Genomic DNA, 16,904 nt, shown 5'->3' on the forward strand with positions numbered 1-16,904 from the left:
TGCAACTGTTTTATGATGTCTTTGTTTGTTTGTGTGTGTTGTAGAAGAACAAAAATACTCAAACGATGACAAAAGTGAAAATAAATGTTTAAAAAACTTGCAAAAATTATGTTTTTTTTTGTTTTTAGAATTAATTTAAGTTATTTGATACACATTTGTGTTGTGAAATTCCTATTTCTCTGAATAAATATATTGTGTGCGTGTGTTTGTGTTATTGTATAAGTGTGTATGTGCGATTGTGTGCGTAAGCAAATGACGCAAAAAACAGATGTAAATACACTTCATTTGATTCTAGGATTTCGTAAAACGAAATCATTTAATGTGCATATGTAAATTGGACTTAAGCGTCCGTATTACCAAAATACGTTGAGTCCCAAATCACATTTAAAACACAAAATCCGCGACCGAAACTTACTTAAATGTTTTCATTCGTAAAACAAATAATTTTCCTTTGCAATGAACTGTATTTCATGTTTTTTTTTTGGGATTTTGTTTTTAAAATACAAAACACACACACATACAAACAATAAAGTTCTGTCAAAGTTAAACTTTTTCAACTTACAAAAGTATACGCTCGACGTATTTCGGTAGTTCTCATAAGAATACATGTGTTCTACTTTTTTCACCACACACGCCCTGGGTATACGTCCGTATATAGGTATGGGTCTTATAATATGATATTTGGGGAAGCAAACAAAGCAAGCGGCGATTGATTCTGTTCTGGCCTTAACTATGTGTTTACAAATGACAGGACAGTTGACTTCATGTATTGATTGTCAAAATTCCAAAACTTGCCTGTGTGACGTAGGCGTCCTGACAACTGGCAAAACAGGTGTAAAATTTTGAATGAAAATCGTCGATTTCTTTTTGTTTTCAGTTTACATATTTTGTTTTTGTTCATGTTCTTTTATTTTCAACACATTTCAATTATTATCTCACTTATTTTTACAAAAATATCAAAAACTTGTCTTCCCTTCTGTCTGTGAAAAAATGATAGACAGCTGGAAGACAAACGACAAATGTATGTATTGGTATGTTCCAGTACTGCAAGAATCTACTAATTGTTACAATTTTTTTGATAACATAAAGGAAAAAAATTTTATCGTAGTAAAAAATAATAGATTCTTGCAGGTTCTGGAACAGAGCATATGTGTTAGTAAATCACATGGTACAAATACACAGGTAGCCGCATCGGCAATTGTTGGCAACATAAGATGTCAAAATTTGACATCAATTCAATGCAATTGACACATTATGTTACCATCAGCTGGCATGATAATGCTACCTGTATTATTGTACCATGATCAGAGCCTAGTTAGGGTGGAATAACTAGGTCCCAATTTACATTAGGCGAGTTTACTTGCGGCAATTGTCAGTTTGATGGAGAGAGAGGTGAGGCATATGGTAACCCTTTGCCTCTCAGCCCCCTCTCTCACCTACAAACTGACAATTGCCGCAAGTAAACTCGCCTAATGTAAATTGGGACTAGGCGTTTACACCAGACAGTTTGTCTTCAAATACAACTCTGATTTACTAACACATACATACATTTGTCGTTTGTCTCCCAGCTATCCATTGTTTTTTCACAGACAGCCGAGTTAACAAATTTTTGACATTTTTTGCAAAAATAAGTGAGATAATAATTCAAATGTGCTGAAAACAAAAGAATATGTACAAAAACAGAATATGTGAACGGAAAACAAAAAGAAATCGGTGATTTTCATTCATAATTTTACAACTGTTTTGGCAGGTGTCTGGACGCCTACGTCACACAGACAAGTTTTGGGTTTTCGACAATCAATACATGAACTCAACTGTCCTGTCATGTGTAAACGCAGGGTAACGAAAGGTCAAGAACGAAATACGTACCGTGGAAACGTTAAATAACTCATTAGTTCCATTCGCTGAACTCCTATTCATCAAAGTGAACCAATGTGAGAAAGATTGTCATTGGTCATTGTAGATCCCCGCTTTGTTATAAATTCAACGAAAATGCCTATCACTAAAATTTCAGATAATCAATATACAGTTAGTCAACTTAATTATTGCAAAACCAAAATTATTACAAAATTTGAAATAAAACATCATTTAATTGGTATAAAAAAATATAATTTTTAATATTTTTGTTAACAGTAAAATTCTTACAGATGTTTATTAATATAATAAAATAAAAAGCAGATAAATTTCACTATACATTTTCTTAAAATTAACAAAAATGAAAACAACTCATTATTTGTACTGTCAACTAAAGAATTGCAAAATTCACAACTTTTCCGTCTTTTACGGTATTTTTCGAAAAGTTGGTTCTAATATTTTGCATGCCCACCTTTGGCATCAGAAACAGCTTGTAAACGTATCTGAATATAACAAATAAGTTTCGTAATGTCATATTCCAATTGTATTTTTTGTTCTTCTTCCTTATTGCATTTTATTTGGTCCCCCCGGTTAGTGGGCGGCCTATTCCCGACTTTTTCTTTCAGGTGTACCCATGAATTGTCGATGGGGTTAATATCTAGACATTGGGAAGGGGTGTTAATGACTTTGGTACAGTTGTATAACAACCAAGTCCTACATAAATTAGATTTATGCGTAGTGGCGTTGTCTTGGTAGTACTTATATTGCAATTTGCTTGAATTTTCAGGGCCAACAAGCCTAAATTTCTTGACGCTTTTGGTTAAATCATGGTTTGAAACATCTAAATAAACATCCTCTGTCATTGTTTCCTCCAAAATCTGGATGTTACCAACGTCACTGCTTGGTATACAACCCCATACCATAAATAACAGTATTCAGAACTTTACGGTATGTATTAAATTTTTGTTTTCCATGGCTGTAAAGGGGTTTTCGCAATACTTTTTGAGACCCATCGTGATAGTACAGCATAATTTTAGTTTCATTAGAAAATATAACGACATGCCGATACTAAAGATGGCGTGAAAAGTTGTCTGTAACAAGTCTGAATAGTTTCAATATATTGTGCTGGAAGGGCAATAGTTTTTACCTAGTCACTCGTGATGAGTGCTTGTTATTATGTAGCACTTTTCTGACTTTTCCATGTGACACACTTATTTCAAAATCATTTTTAATTAAAAAAATCAATTTTCTGGTGCTGTTTTGGGTTCTTTCGTCAATTTCTTTAATCATTCTCCTGTCAATTCGCGTGGTTACTATTTTGGGTCTGCCTTGTAACGCCTTCAGTTTGAGCCTGTCTTCTTTCTCGGTGCGGTAAATGATGTTGTATACACTTCTCAGCTTACGAGAGGTGACTTTAAGGATTTCTCTTTCGGATTTACCATTATTATAATTGGAATAGACCAAATGTAGCATATTTTCCGCCACCCTTTACCAGACTTTCTCTTTTTCTGAGTATATCGTCTATGTTACACACACAAAAATTTATTTATGATCAAAAATTATGGATCTACATGTCCACATACCATAAAAGTCATAAAAATCCTTAATTGAAAAAAATCGTGGGGAAAATCCTACGATTTTATTGCACATTCAATCATTTTGCAATTATTTAGTTGACACCACAAAAACCAGGTACCTATCCATTTTGCCCGCTGGTTTTGTTATTTCCGACCGATTTCTGCATTTATTGGCTTGATGTTGTCACTATCAAGTAAATCAACAGATATTTACAAAAAGCCCAACATTATTGAAAGAATTACTTGCAGTAATTCCTAATTAAATATCTAAATTTTTAAAAATTCATCGTTTGCAATAATATAGTTGACTAACTGTATTTGGAAATTCAAAATACATTATGATAGTTATTACAATTTACCATACGAATTCAAATCTGATACAATTGTAATTAATAACGAAAGTGCAAAAACCGAATGGAGACTAGTGGCAATATATACAACTTCAGTAGAGGGGTAATGGGCATTCCAGACCACAAAAGCGCCTTTTTTGCCTATTCGGCCCACTGTGCAGGCTGTGTGTGTGTGTGTGTGTGAGAGAGAGTGTGTGTGTGTGTGTGAGAGAGAGAGGGTGTGTGTGTGTGTGTGTGAGAGAGAGAGAGTGTGTGTGTGTGTGAGAGAGAGAACAAGAGAGAGAGATCACTAGATCGAGAGAGTATTTGGAGAGATCTTAAATGTAAACATAGCATAAATATATACAAAATATTAGGGTGTCTTAAAAATATTACCTCCAAAAATATTAGGGTTGCCACATTTACCACTTAAATTAAAAAATATTACGTTGAATCATGAAATATGGGGTCCCCAATGTGAGAGTTAGGATAAAGACCAGCCCTAAGAAGCAATTCTTACCCGAACAGACCTATTGTGCGAGAGAGTTTACATACAAATGTATGGCATTAGAGAACATATGTGAAAACTAAAATAAGAGAGAGAGAGAGAGAGTAAACTAATAGACGGTTATACATTTACCCATTTACATGTATGTATCTCCAGATAGTTAGGATAAAGACCAGCTAAAAGATGAAATTTTTGTCGATTTGAACCACTGTGCGAGTCAGTTGGAGTCAAACAAATGATTTAGTGGAGGATATCTAGAGAGCCACATTTAACCTGTATATGTGTGGGAGGGAACCAGACCTTGATTTCAGGAGAGAAACACATTTAACCTGTATATGTGTGGGAGGGAGCCAGACCTTGATTTCAGGAGAGAAACACATTTATCCTGTATATGTGTGGGAGGGAGCCAGACCGAGAAGTTGAGAGAGAACCACATTTGATCGCTAATGTAAACAAAATACATTTCAATATATGTCTGTCCGTAAGCATGTCGAATCATGATCGTAATCAAAGTGGATTTTTCCGTCCGTCCGCCAGTCTCTCTGTGAGCATGTTCAATCATGTTCATAACTTAACATATGTATGCCCAATTAATTTGACAATATTGTGAAATTCATGTTTTAGCATACTACAGTTTTCGTATAAAAAGCAAAAATTTGAAAATAAGATTCACAGTATAAAAGTTAAAGTACAAGTGAAGACATGGCGAGCGGAGATTTAATTACTTTCTTCAATTCCTTCAACATCAAATCAATAATTCCTTTGAAGGATATGGAGGACAACAAGGATTACATCATCACCGGAGCATTCAAGAGCAAAACAAAATATGGGGAGAGAATTGTATTGAGGATAAATGACTCTATTCTTTACTTGCCAACAAGATTTCTTTCACTAGGAGACGAACATGTGAAACAATTAGCTGGTGGAGGATATGCTATCACAAAATCTACCCTGAAAGATTCCATCGGAGCAGATGTATATAAATTAGAGTTAAAACAATTGGAAATTCCAACATTTTATTATCCACCGTATTAAACAAAAATAAAGAATTTTTATAAAATTTAAAGTTTCTGTGGCTTCTTATTTAAATTTGGGGGGATAGAGGTTTCAGTATGAAAATAGTACTTTAGTTAGAAAGATGTCTGCGCTTAATAGGGAAGACGAGCGTTTAAAAACCTTCAATGGTTGGCCATTACCGTATCCAGATACAAAGACGATGGCTGCAGTTGGATTTTATTATATTGGTATAGGAGATTTGACCAGATGTTATTTTTGTGAATTAGTTATCCATCAATGGGAAGAAGCTGACTGTCCTGTTGCAGAGCATTTACGAATGTCATACAGCTGCCCGCTAATGAGAAGACTTTATACAAACAATATTCCCATCAATCAAGATATTTTAGATGATATCCTCCCTGAAATTGGTCATGATGTTTGCGGCACCAGAGAGTTTTAAACAATATTAGTATTATTGTTCACATTCATTGCTTGCACTTCTATGAATAAAATTTGAGAAAAATTAAAACACTCAAATCTTTGTTGTTTTATTTATAATCTTTATTTTATGTTTTGGTTTTTACAATCCATCTTGTATTATATCACGAATATAATACCATTTCTGTTCAATGAAAACAAATATCTTAAATACATTATTAACAGCACATTTATACTTAGAATCTAAATGAATTGGACAGTTGGTGAAATAATCTTGACGAGTTCTAAGATTCATATTACTTTCTAAATTAACAATATTAGTTTGAAGATAGTTTTCCAAAAAGCATTTCTTCTCTTTTCCATTTACAAAAACGTATTGATAGTTGTTTAATGGTGAGAGAACATCCTCGATATCATTGTAGCAGATTTCTCCATCGGTCCAGTCTAATCCATTAACATAAGTTTTGGTGTAGTTGATTGTTCTGAGTGCTTCTCCATCAAGCTCCTTTGCACTATAAGGTGGTCGAAACAAAAAATGATTCGGAATAACAGAAGTTCCACACATAAATGATAGCTCCTTCATGAAAATGGTTTTATCATTTCCATGACAATATTGAAAGTCGGCAAATGCGACATCCGATCTTTGGATTAGGTACGACATCTTGGATAAGTTGTATTAGACTGTAGTGAGTAATTTTGTTGTTGGTGTATTTTATTTATAAAATCTTGCTCATTTGCAACAAAAATTTTAAGCAAAGATGACCACAGTTGTATGTATTGAAACGTTGATCTCGTTTATAATTATATGTTGTAGCTGATCCCAAGTAACGTAAAATTTCAGCTGGAGGTTGAAGATTGCCAAAACTATCGTAATAGTCGATGATGTTATTATTCTTATAATATGCCACCCAATGTGTGCCAGGCCCACTGTCAATATCCAAATTTACGACACCACATTCGATTCGATAAGGCGTTTTAGGTAGTTTATCTCGCATATAAACACCTCTAAAGTGAGGTATATATTTTTTTCCAAAGGTATTTATATGTGTATCGGCAAGTGGACCTTTGGGCAGCTGTTTTATTAGTTTTTTGGCGTTTCATTTTCATCAACATAAATTCCATAGCCTTTTTTGTATGGTTTGAGATAGAGACCTTTACCCATAGCTATAGCTTCTATGGTTTTGTTGTGTCTGGTTTGCTCTTGCAACTCTTCTTTGGCTTTTTTAGCATTCAAAACTGCATTGGTTATCGCTGAACTGCCCGAAGCTAATGCACCCAACGCTCCCAACCCAGTTAGAATAGGTATGAGAGGAAGAAATCCTCCCCTTTTGGGTACCCTTATTACTCTTGGTATAACCACCTTTGACTTTTTTCCTCGGAATGTCTTTTGTATTTCTTTCCTTGCTATTTTGATGGCAGCATTAATATCAGTTGGTTTAACGCTTTTAAGGGAATCTGTTGCATTCTTTATAGCATTTTTAAATATTTGTTGACCAAGTATTTGTTTGGGTTTCTTATTACCCACCCCCATTCCAAGCTTTGTCTTTGCCTTCATTATATTAGTTACAAGATATGCGTTTATTTTTTCTCCAATGCTACTATCCTTTGATTTTACTCGTTCCCAAGCTCGTTCAGTTAGTTCACGATCAGCAATATGTCGTTGTTCAATATCTTTGTTCTGTGAATAAGCAATATCGTGTTTTCTACAAGCAGCATCCAGTGGATTAACACCTTGATCTCCTCTTTGTATACGTTTTCTTAGCTTTGTACCTGGGCCACAAAATTGATAACCTGGTAGATGAAGTTCGACTGGAAGAGAGTTTATCAACTTATTTACAAGTCCTCCTCCTTTAACGGCTTTCTTTCTAATAAATCGATTTGCGTTGTAAACAATCATTTTATACTTTTTCACATGTGCTAAACAAAATATATATGTAAATTGATTATATATATTATAAATAGTCATGTGTTCTTATACTAGTCATTAGTTGTAAACATGAGATTAGTTGAGCAACAAGCTAAAATTACAGTACGAAATGGGGACTTTATACAAAAGAAAACCCCTCGACATAGTACTTTGTTACCCAATACTATACGAGCATTAATAGTGGGTCCATCAAACTGTGGAAAGACGAATGTTATGCTTAGTTTGATTGAAAGCCCAAATGGATTAAAATTTGAAAATGTTTACATTTATTCAAAATCGCTATATCAACCGACATATGAGTACCTAAAGAAACTGATTTCCTCTGTAAAAGGGATGGGGTTGTTTACATTCACCAATAATGATGATGTTATACAACCAGATGAAATAAAACCAAACTCAATCATGATTTTTGACGATGTAGCGTGTGATAAACAAAACAATATTAAAAACTACTTTAGTATGGGACGACATAAGAATGTTGACTCATTTTACTTATGTCAAACATACACCCGTATCCCAAAGCATTTGTTGCGTGATAATGCCAATATGATAATCATGTTTAAACAAGACGATCTGAATTTAAGACACATATACAACGATCATGTGGGGTGCGACATGAGCTTTGATATCTTCAAAGACATTTGTCATGAATGCTGGAAAGAAAAATATGGATTTCTGACGATTTCTAAAGATGATGAAATTCACTCTGGGAGATATCGGAAAGGCTTTCATACATTTATTCAACCATAATATTATTTAAAAGATGTCATATAGTATATTTACATTAGTACACCTGCAACCATGGAGGAAGCAATGTTGAAACGACTTGTAAAGTCCAAAAATGTTTTGAAAAGAAAATTTCAAAGCATTAAAATGGGCGAAGATGCTAAAACTACTGAATTGACAAATACTTTTAAACCATTAACAGAACCCATAAACAAACTACTAAAGCTTTCAACTGAGAATGCCAGCAAAATGATTGCACCCAAGATGGAGAATATGGATTCATTTAGAGAATCTTTTGTTGCGAGTACACCCTTTAAAAAATATAAACCGAAGATTAAGCTTGAGCCAAGTATATTGGAGGAGAAAGAGGATAATGGAGATTATTCACAAAATGATGTTACTTACAATACCTCAAAAGATGACACATTTTATTCAGAAAATGAGGATGATGAATACGATCCAATTAGTCTAACACTCTTAAAGAAAAATAAAAAACTAGATACAGTATACGGACCGCATAAAGATGAAAATGGTGAATGGATGTTTGGAGATAAACAACTAAAAATCAGCGATGAAAAGATTACGATTGGAAATAAAAATTGGGCATTTACACCAGGACTATTTGAACTCTTATTTTATCAAAACCCCAAAAAATATGATCCTACAGAACTCGACATATATAAAACAATCTTGTTGGACTCAAATGCATTTAAAATAAACTATGACCCTAATGGTAGAATCAAGGGGAACAAAGGACAAAAATATAAGCGGATAATTAAAAAGTTAATGGGGGATACTCACAGTGGCAAAGGCTTAATGACACTAAGTCCAAGTAAACCCAACTATATATACTGGGACGATCCTAACGAGTTGGTAGAACGATTAAAGCTGTTGATGGCATCACAACAAGCCGGAAACAATAATCATACTAATGAGATTGTTTCGATTATCGAAGAACTGCGAGAAGGCAACATAATCTATTAAGTAAACTTTAAAGGAAACAATCAACCTATGACTGTTGACAAGTTTGGTCATCATTATAATCCAAAAACCCACTCAATAGAAGTAAGAGAAAATGTTTCGAGAATACTGGGAATTAATATTGACGAAGATAACAACCTTGACGTGCAAAATAAAAAAATTAGGAACGTTGCACCCCCAACAGAAGGAACGGATGCGGTCAACCAGGCATACATATATTCACAAATCAAGCACATACAAGAAGTATTAAACCAAAATATCATTCAGGAGTGTACTCAACTAAGAGAAGAAATATCCCATCTCAAACAATCACATAAGGAAATTTTTAAAGTCTTATCTCAACCCCCATTCAACTCAATTGCTCTAATATATCCCCCAAAACTTGAATAATGGAAAAGCGAGGATTGGTAAACGAACTCCACTCTCAAGCACGAAGAAATTTTAAAAGACGTAGGGTTATTACAAAGGGGATCGATGACCTTTGGCAAGCTGATTTAGTTGAAATGGGCAACTATTCCAAAACAAACAGGGGATACAGATTTATGCTTACTGTTATCGACACCTTTTCGAAATTTGCCTGGTGCGAAGCACTTAAAACAAAAACAGCAACAGAAGTATATAGAGCATTTGAAAAAATTTTGAAAGATGGAAGAATTCCAAAGAATTTGCAAACCGATGATGGAAAAGAATTTTTCAACAAGGAATTTAAAAAATTAATGCAGAAACATTCAATAAACCACTACTCTACATACAGTGTCTTGAAAGCCTCAATTGTTGAACGCTTCAATAGAACTTTAAAGGGCATGATGTGGAAGGAGTTTAGCTTCAACGGAAATTATCAATGGATTGTTATTTATAGAGACCTGGTTGATCAATACAACAAAACACGTCATCGAACAATAAAAATGGCACCTATTCAAGTAAATCCATCGAATGAGCAGATGTTGTTAAAAACTGTGTATAACCACATAAAAATCTTTAAGAGGCAAAATCTTCGTGCTGGTGATCATGTTCGCATCAGCAAATATAAACATCAATTTGAAAAGGGGTATACGCCAAATTGGACTACAGAAATATTCAAAATAAGAGGAATACGATTAACCAACCCTGCTACTTATTTACTAGAAGACTACGAAGGAAATCCCATACATGGATGTTTCTATAAAGAAGAACTTTTACCCACAAAATATCCCAACACATACTTAGTAGAAAAAATATTAAAAACAAAGGGTGATAAAGTCTTTGTTAAATGGCTGGGATTTTCAAACAAGCATAATTCCTGGATAGATAAGTCAAATGTATTGTAAACTTAACACATTTAAATAATTTTAATAAAATAAATAAAAACCTTATATAAACATATGTATATTTGTTGTTTTACTTATTACTAGAAAGAATCTTACAATGTCAACAACGTTTACTTTGACGGGTAAATCATCAATTTTACACTCAAACTATTCACCTCCTATTGAATTGGGAGAGGGTAGTTATGAGTGTTGTTTAATAGATTTTCAATCCTACAATTCCATTCCAAATGTGGACAATGATAACAATCTCTTCCATATCGGAGACAAAATTATAAAGATACCCATAGGATCATATGAACTACAAGACATTGCTCACTACTTGGAGACACAGTATAGAGCAATCCACATTAACAGATCTATTGAGATTAAAGCCAACAATAATACGCTACAGATAGAGATCTTATCCTCTCATGATCCCATATACTTTGATAAAGAAAAATCCATTGCAAAACTCTTTGGTTTCACCGGAAAAGTTTTGGAACCTGGCAAAAAGCACATTTCAAACCTTCCAGTTAACATTTTGAAGGTCAATGCCATACAAATACATTGCAATATTGTTACCGGCTCATTCATGAATGGGTCGCCTGCTCATATTCTGCACGAATTCGCTCTTGACGTCCCTCCAGGCTATAAATTGGCAGAGAGACCGATGAATCTCATTTATTTGCCGGTGAACGTCAAAGAAATAAGTCATCTGGAGATACTCATATTAGATCAAGAAGGCCGCTTGATAAACTTTAGAGGAGAAGAAATTACGCTACGAATTCATATAAGACCCAGACAGCCATGATTATTTACAATAAATACACCCATAAACAAACACCAAAACACATTCATCATCAAGGAGCCAAACCGTCAAGACCTCCTCTCAGCAAGGAAAATAAAGAATTTTTAAAGCTTATAAAATTAAAAGTCAAACCAAATGTCTGAAATACTCGATATTAATGAGCGCCCACTCTCTGACGAGAATATTGTGAAGAGAGACTACCATAGCTATGTTCCATATATTCAATCATTTAAAAATAACGATGAAATTCGTATAAGTATACAAAATCAAGATCTTTACATACTACCATCGGAGAGCTATCTATACATTGAAGGAAATTTGAAAAACTCAAAGGGGGGTGTTTCGCAGAATGCTAAACTAAGGAATAACTGTGTGGGTTACATGTTTGATGAAATTCGCTATGAACTAAATGGAATTGAAATTGATCGTACTCGTTATCTGGGTACCACAACAAAAGTTAAAAATTGGATTTCTCTAAGTGAATCCGAAAGCAAGGTTATGAGTAATGCAGGATGGAATCCAGATGGTGACGTTAATACAAGCTCATTCAATTTTTGTGTTCCCTTGAATCGTCTACTGGGCTTTGCAGAGGACTTTAATAAAGTAATTTGCAACAGCAAACATGACCTGATTCTCTTGAGAAGCGCCAACGATAAAAATGTATGTTATTCAACTACTGAAAACGAAGAAATTCAACTCACCATTACAAACATTGTTTGGAAAGTACAACACATTCATTTGTCAGACTATAGAAAAATCAGTTTCTTGAAAACAATCAAGGATGGAAAAACTTTACCGATAGCTTTCCGCAGCTGGGATTGCTACTTTAATCCAACTTTTGCTGGTGGAAGACAACACAGCTGGAGTGTTAAATTGTCTGCCAATCATGAAAGACCTCGATACGTTGCTTTGATATTTGAAAGAGACAACAAGCTACAACACTGTGAACTTCAAAACATTAAAGTTCACTTGAACTCTGAAACTTATCCATATGATGATTTGAATCTAAAGTTTGGAGAAAATCGTTATGCAGTACTCTATGACATGTATGCCAAGTTTCAACAATCGTATTATATGAGGGAACCACAACCACTTCTCACATATGCAAGTTTTAAAGACAACCCAATTGCTGTTATTGATATCAGTAATCAAAACGAAACTGTGAAGAATGGACCCATCGATTTGAAAATTCAATTTGAAACCACTACACCAATTCCTCAAAATACCTCAGCATATTGCTTAATTATCCATGATCGTCTGGTGGAGTATGTTCCATTGACTGGAATCGTTCGAAAAATAGTATAAGTTCTTTGCATACTTACCTTTATATCATGTAAACTCAATAATGAAATAAAACACATTGTTTTGTAATTTCAATTATAAAAAAGTATTGTTTTATTTTTTTCAAAAAACGTTATAAATGTATGTAGTTTGTAATAGTACATAGATAATTAGTAAAAATAATGGTTTTTATGTGTAAAGTTAGTATTATTAATAATATATTGTTAATTAGTAAAACATTGTTTAAAAAAGATTAATACAAATACCATGTGTAATTTCTAAAAAGTAACATGAAAATAATGCTGAAATTTTAATGATAATATGTTGAAATACTAGCAGTAAGGCAATTAATAACCAATATTTATACATTAGATTTTATTACTTATTTTATTTTATTCCTTAATTTAATATATTTACATTTTAATCAATGTCCATTGGGACAGGTGAATCTAAATTATCCGTGTTTAAATCCTCATTTATAATGTTTAGTTTATAGTGGCCCCAAGCATATGTACTTATACCATCTTCTCGAATAAATCTTTTATCGTCTTGATGGCTTAGAGATATTTTTGTAATTTTGTCTGTGGTTATAGTATGCTGTCTTGACCTAAATGTATACATTGTGTCATACAAAACCTTTTTATCATATAAGCATTCTCTATATGTATCTATTGTATACTTTTTTATTACGGATTTTTTAACACCCTTAGATTTCTTCACATCGTCGCTATCAACTACTTTGATAGCATAGACTTTAGGACGAAGACCTACAAACTCAATCATGGTTTTTCCGTTATTTTCATCCTTCATCATACCCAATTTCTTTTTATTAATGAGAGGAATTCCATACTTATTGTTGGGTGAGAAGTCTGATGTGTCAAACCTTTCCTCTATTTCTTTCAAAGTCAATACCCTATATAGATTCAGTCCTTTAAATGTTATGATGAAAGAGTCCGTGTCCATATAATTTAAAATAAAGGCGTCGCCAAATTTTGCTTTCAGAAAGTCATAAAGGAAAGCATACATTAACAGCTTTGATATTTCTAGCACGCAAAAGCCTAAATATAATGGTTTATCATATTTTACTTTTACGTTTTGCATCTGGATAGCCACCATATTTTCAGAAAATATAGAAAGACTATGGAAATTGGGTTTAGCAATTAGCTTGCTAGCTACATTTCTTTTCTTCTTGTTATTCTTGTCCTCCCACTCTGTTACAATTTTAACAGTTTTCCTCTTGTCTATATTTTCCATAGTCTTACCGTATACCGAGTTATTCAGCAATTTGAAAAAATCTTTTTCAAATGCATTTTTAGCATTTTCTCGATGCATATTATTCTTTAATATATAGGGAGCTAACCAGGCACGTTGTGTAAATGACAAAACTCTATGTACTTTCTTAAGAATCAGTCCATGTTGCAAACATTGTTTTAAAGCAGAATAATGAATTGTGTACGATTTTTTGTCCGTCAAGTCCGCAATTAACTTTTTAGTTTTAGACCCCCCAACACATTTGTTTTCTGGACAAAAGGGTAAGTCATTATGTTTGTCATGAAGATGCTTAGGGTAATCGAGATCAACCTCTAATATGTAGCCAGTTATATTATCATCTGGAATTAATTGTATCACATTAGGATCATTAAATATTTCCATGTCCTCTTCCCACTTGAAATTTTTTTCTGGGAGAGGTTTTGTCATTGCTGTTCCATATAAATTATTAACGTCCAAATAATATATGTTTACTTCTGGCTTGCTTTTATCATAATTGGGGACATCTTCATTATTGGCTACGGAATGTCTATTTGAGCACTGGGTTAGTCCACCTCTAATAGCATTTTTACAGAAATTGTACATATTTATATCTGTAAAAAGCTCAAGCTCAACCTTGGTGCAGAGAAGCATTGCATCCCAAGATAGAGATGGAGATGTGAAATATTGACAAGGATCTAATTTGTGAATATTCATACAGACATCTCGAAAATTTTCAAAGACGTCTGTTAGTAAGAGGACATCTGTTTTTAGGTACAACTCCATATAATCTTGCAAAGTCTGACAACGAAAATGTGACCAAACTTGTTTTGCATGGTTGTAGTCCTCTACTGAACATTCAGAATCTGTCATTTTATTGTAAAATTCTTCAATGGGAGGTAGTTGGGTATCTTTTAATTTTTCAAATGATGAAAGATAATCATAAGGAAAAACACCTTTCCTTGTCAAGAGCGTAAAATCTTCCTCATTAGGGAAATATGATTTCACCGCATGAAAATCGTCTTTAGGCAGATTCTTTGCCAATTTGTCTAAACTTGTAGGCATGAATCTAAAACTGTCCAGGAAACGTAGTTCAAGTCTGTTTTGTCTCTTCTTTTTCTTCTTGTCTTTTTCACATTGTCTTTCCTCCCCTACATCTTCTTCCTCTGAATCCTCTCCCTCATCACTCCATTCTTCTTCATCCTCTTCTCCTACAACAACACTACTATTGGAGCTAGTAGTGTTATTCGACTCATCATCTTTCATATTAATGAAATAAGACATGGATATATAAAGTTCCTTATTTTGAGGAATTACTTTTATATCTCCACCAAAATTAGATAATTCTTTAATAAAAAGGTGACAGTCATAAGATGAGAAGTTATGGAAAAAAATTGGGATGAATTTAGGTATTTGATACTGCAGATTACAACGATTATGTGCAGGCCCGCGATATTTACCAGTTAGGTGGCAATGATCACGAACTCTATCACCACCTAACGGTTCATCGCATATGTGGCATCTGACACTTGTTTTAAATTGTGATTCTTCTTCGGGTGTTAATGTAATCATGGGTTTAACTTTTGACAAATAGTTATTATAATAAAACTTGCAATCATTAATTAAATTTTCTAAGAAAACTTTAGGCGCGTCAGGGCCAGTATAAGTAAAGAACTTATCTAAACTAGAGTCAAAACTACATTTTATATTATAACTAAAAGCACATGGTACGTGCTCTTTTACTTGCTCTGTTTTTCCGCTGTTATTGGGTTCCTGCTCCTTATGTTTCAATACGCTCTCAGCATCAGCATATATACTAATGCCCACCCTCAGCATCTTTTTGTAGTTTCCAAATTTGAGTATCGCGTCCTTCTTTGTCTTGGGCATGCTGCAAACTACACCTCCACATTGCTTTTTGTGAACATCGAGGTCCTTCTCCTTATGAAAATGTTGAACGCAGCCGTTGCAAATGTAAACTTGTCCATGATGTGCTGTTAATTGAGATCTCAACATGCTGAAAGATACCAAAAATACACAATTATTAGTATATAATTTATTTAGCATTATTAAATGTTGATATATTACCGTGACATGTTCTTAATCCATATGTAATGGAATTTATCCCCATCGTTGAGTAAAATCAGGTTAACATGATGTCTCTTTTCCTCTTTTGTAAGGTAGTATGGCCCTTCAATGGAATATCGCTCATATCCGTAAACATTTACACTGATTTCGGGGTTGGCTTTTTCAAATTGTTTTACATCCTTTAGAGCCAATGGAAAACTTAAACCCATAAAGTTTAATGTTATTCCTGAATCGAGACGGATGACATCCTGCTTGACATCGACTTTATATGTAGATGGTCTATCGACATGTGTTTTTTTCGGGAAACTTAGTGCCGCTACCATACACAGCTTAAAGCAGTATTCATCATTGTTTTTTATGTTTATGCATGCGCCTTTTGTTCTCAATGATGCTGGCGTTTGGATGTATTGTGACCCACGAGTTAAATTGACTTTGTTAATATTGACGTCAATTTTTAAAAGTTTTTCCAAGGCCCAACCAGAACCTCTTTCTTGAAACTCGTCTGATTTGTCGACAAGTTCATTCTCTTGGTTGGTAAAGATTTCATCTAGATCATCACCTAGGGACAGGATTACAGTCTTTGATATGTGATTAAACACTTGTTCTGTTTCTATCGACTCTGTAGATTTTGACTGATTCTCTTTTACAGCGGTGGGCTTCACATATTGTCCCTGCAGCTCCATATTGACTTTGATACAATTTTTTTCAATCAACTCAAATTTTAAACATTTTATTATTGAGTCTTTAGCGTCTCTTAGAAAATCACGGGGTAATATAATGTCTTTAGTATTTTCCACTTCATAACAAGTAATGTTCTGATTGAATGCACTTTTTATAATTTTTATATTTTTTTCCAAATT

The 16,904-nt window shown here is 33.7% G+C and overlaps 1 protein-coding gene across 1 annotated transcript; it reads right to left on the reverse strand.

The window, feature by feature from the left end:
• Window positions 1–8,208: 8,208 nt before the first annotated feature.
• On the reverse strand, window positions 8,209–16,804 carry LOC141403248 (uncharacterized). The gene is made up of 3 exons (XM_073985433.1): window positions 16,045–16,804; window positions 14,916–15,973; window positions 8,209–8,282 (listed from the first exon to the last, which is right to left on the reverse strand). The coding sequence occupies exons 1-3, from the start codon at window positions 16,725–16,727 to the stop codon at window positions 8,209–8,211; spliced, it is 1,815 nt and encodes a 604-aa protein (XP_073841534.1). The 5' UTR covers window positions 16,728–16,804.
• Window positions 16,805–16,904: the final 100 nt, after the last annotated feature.

Source organism: Musca autumnalis, unplaced genomic scaffold (genome assembly GCF_047663935.1).
Source record: "Musca autumnalis isolate F117 unplaced genomic scaffold, ASM4766393v1 scaffold_4, whole genome shotgun sequence".
Taxonomy (NCBI): domain Eukaryota; kingdom Metazoa; phylum Arthropoda; class Insecta; order Diptera; family Muscidae; genus Musca; species Musca autumnalis.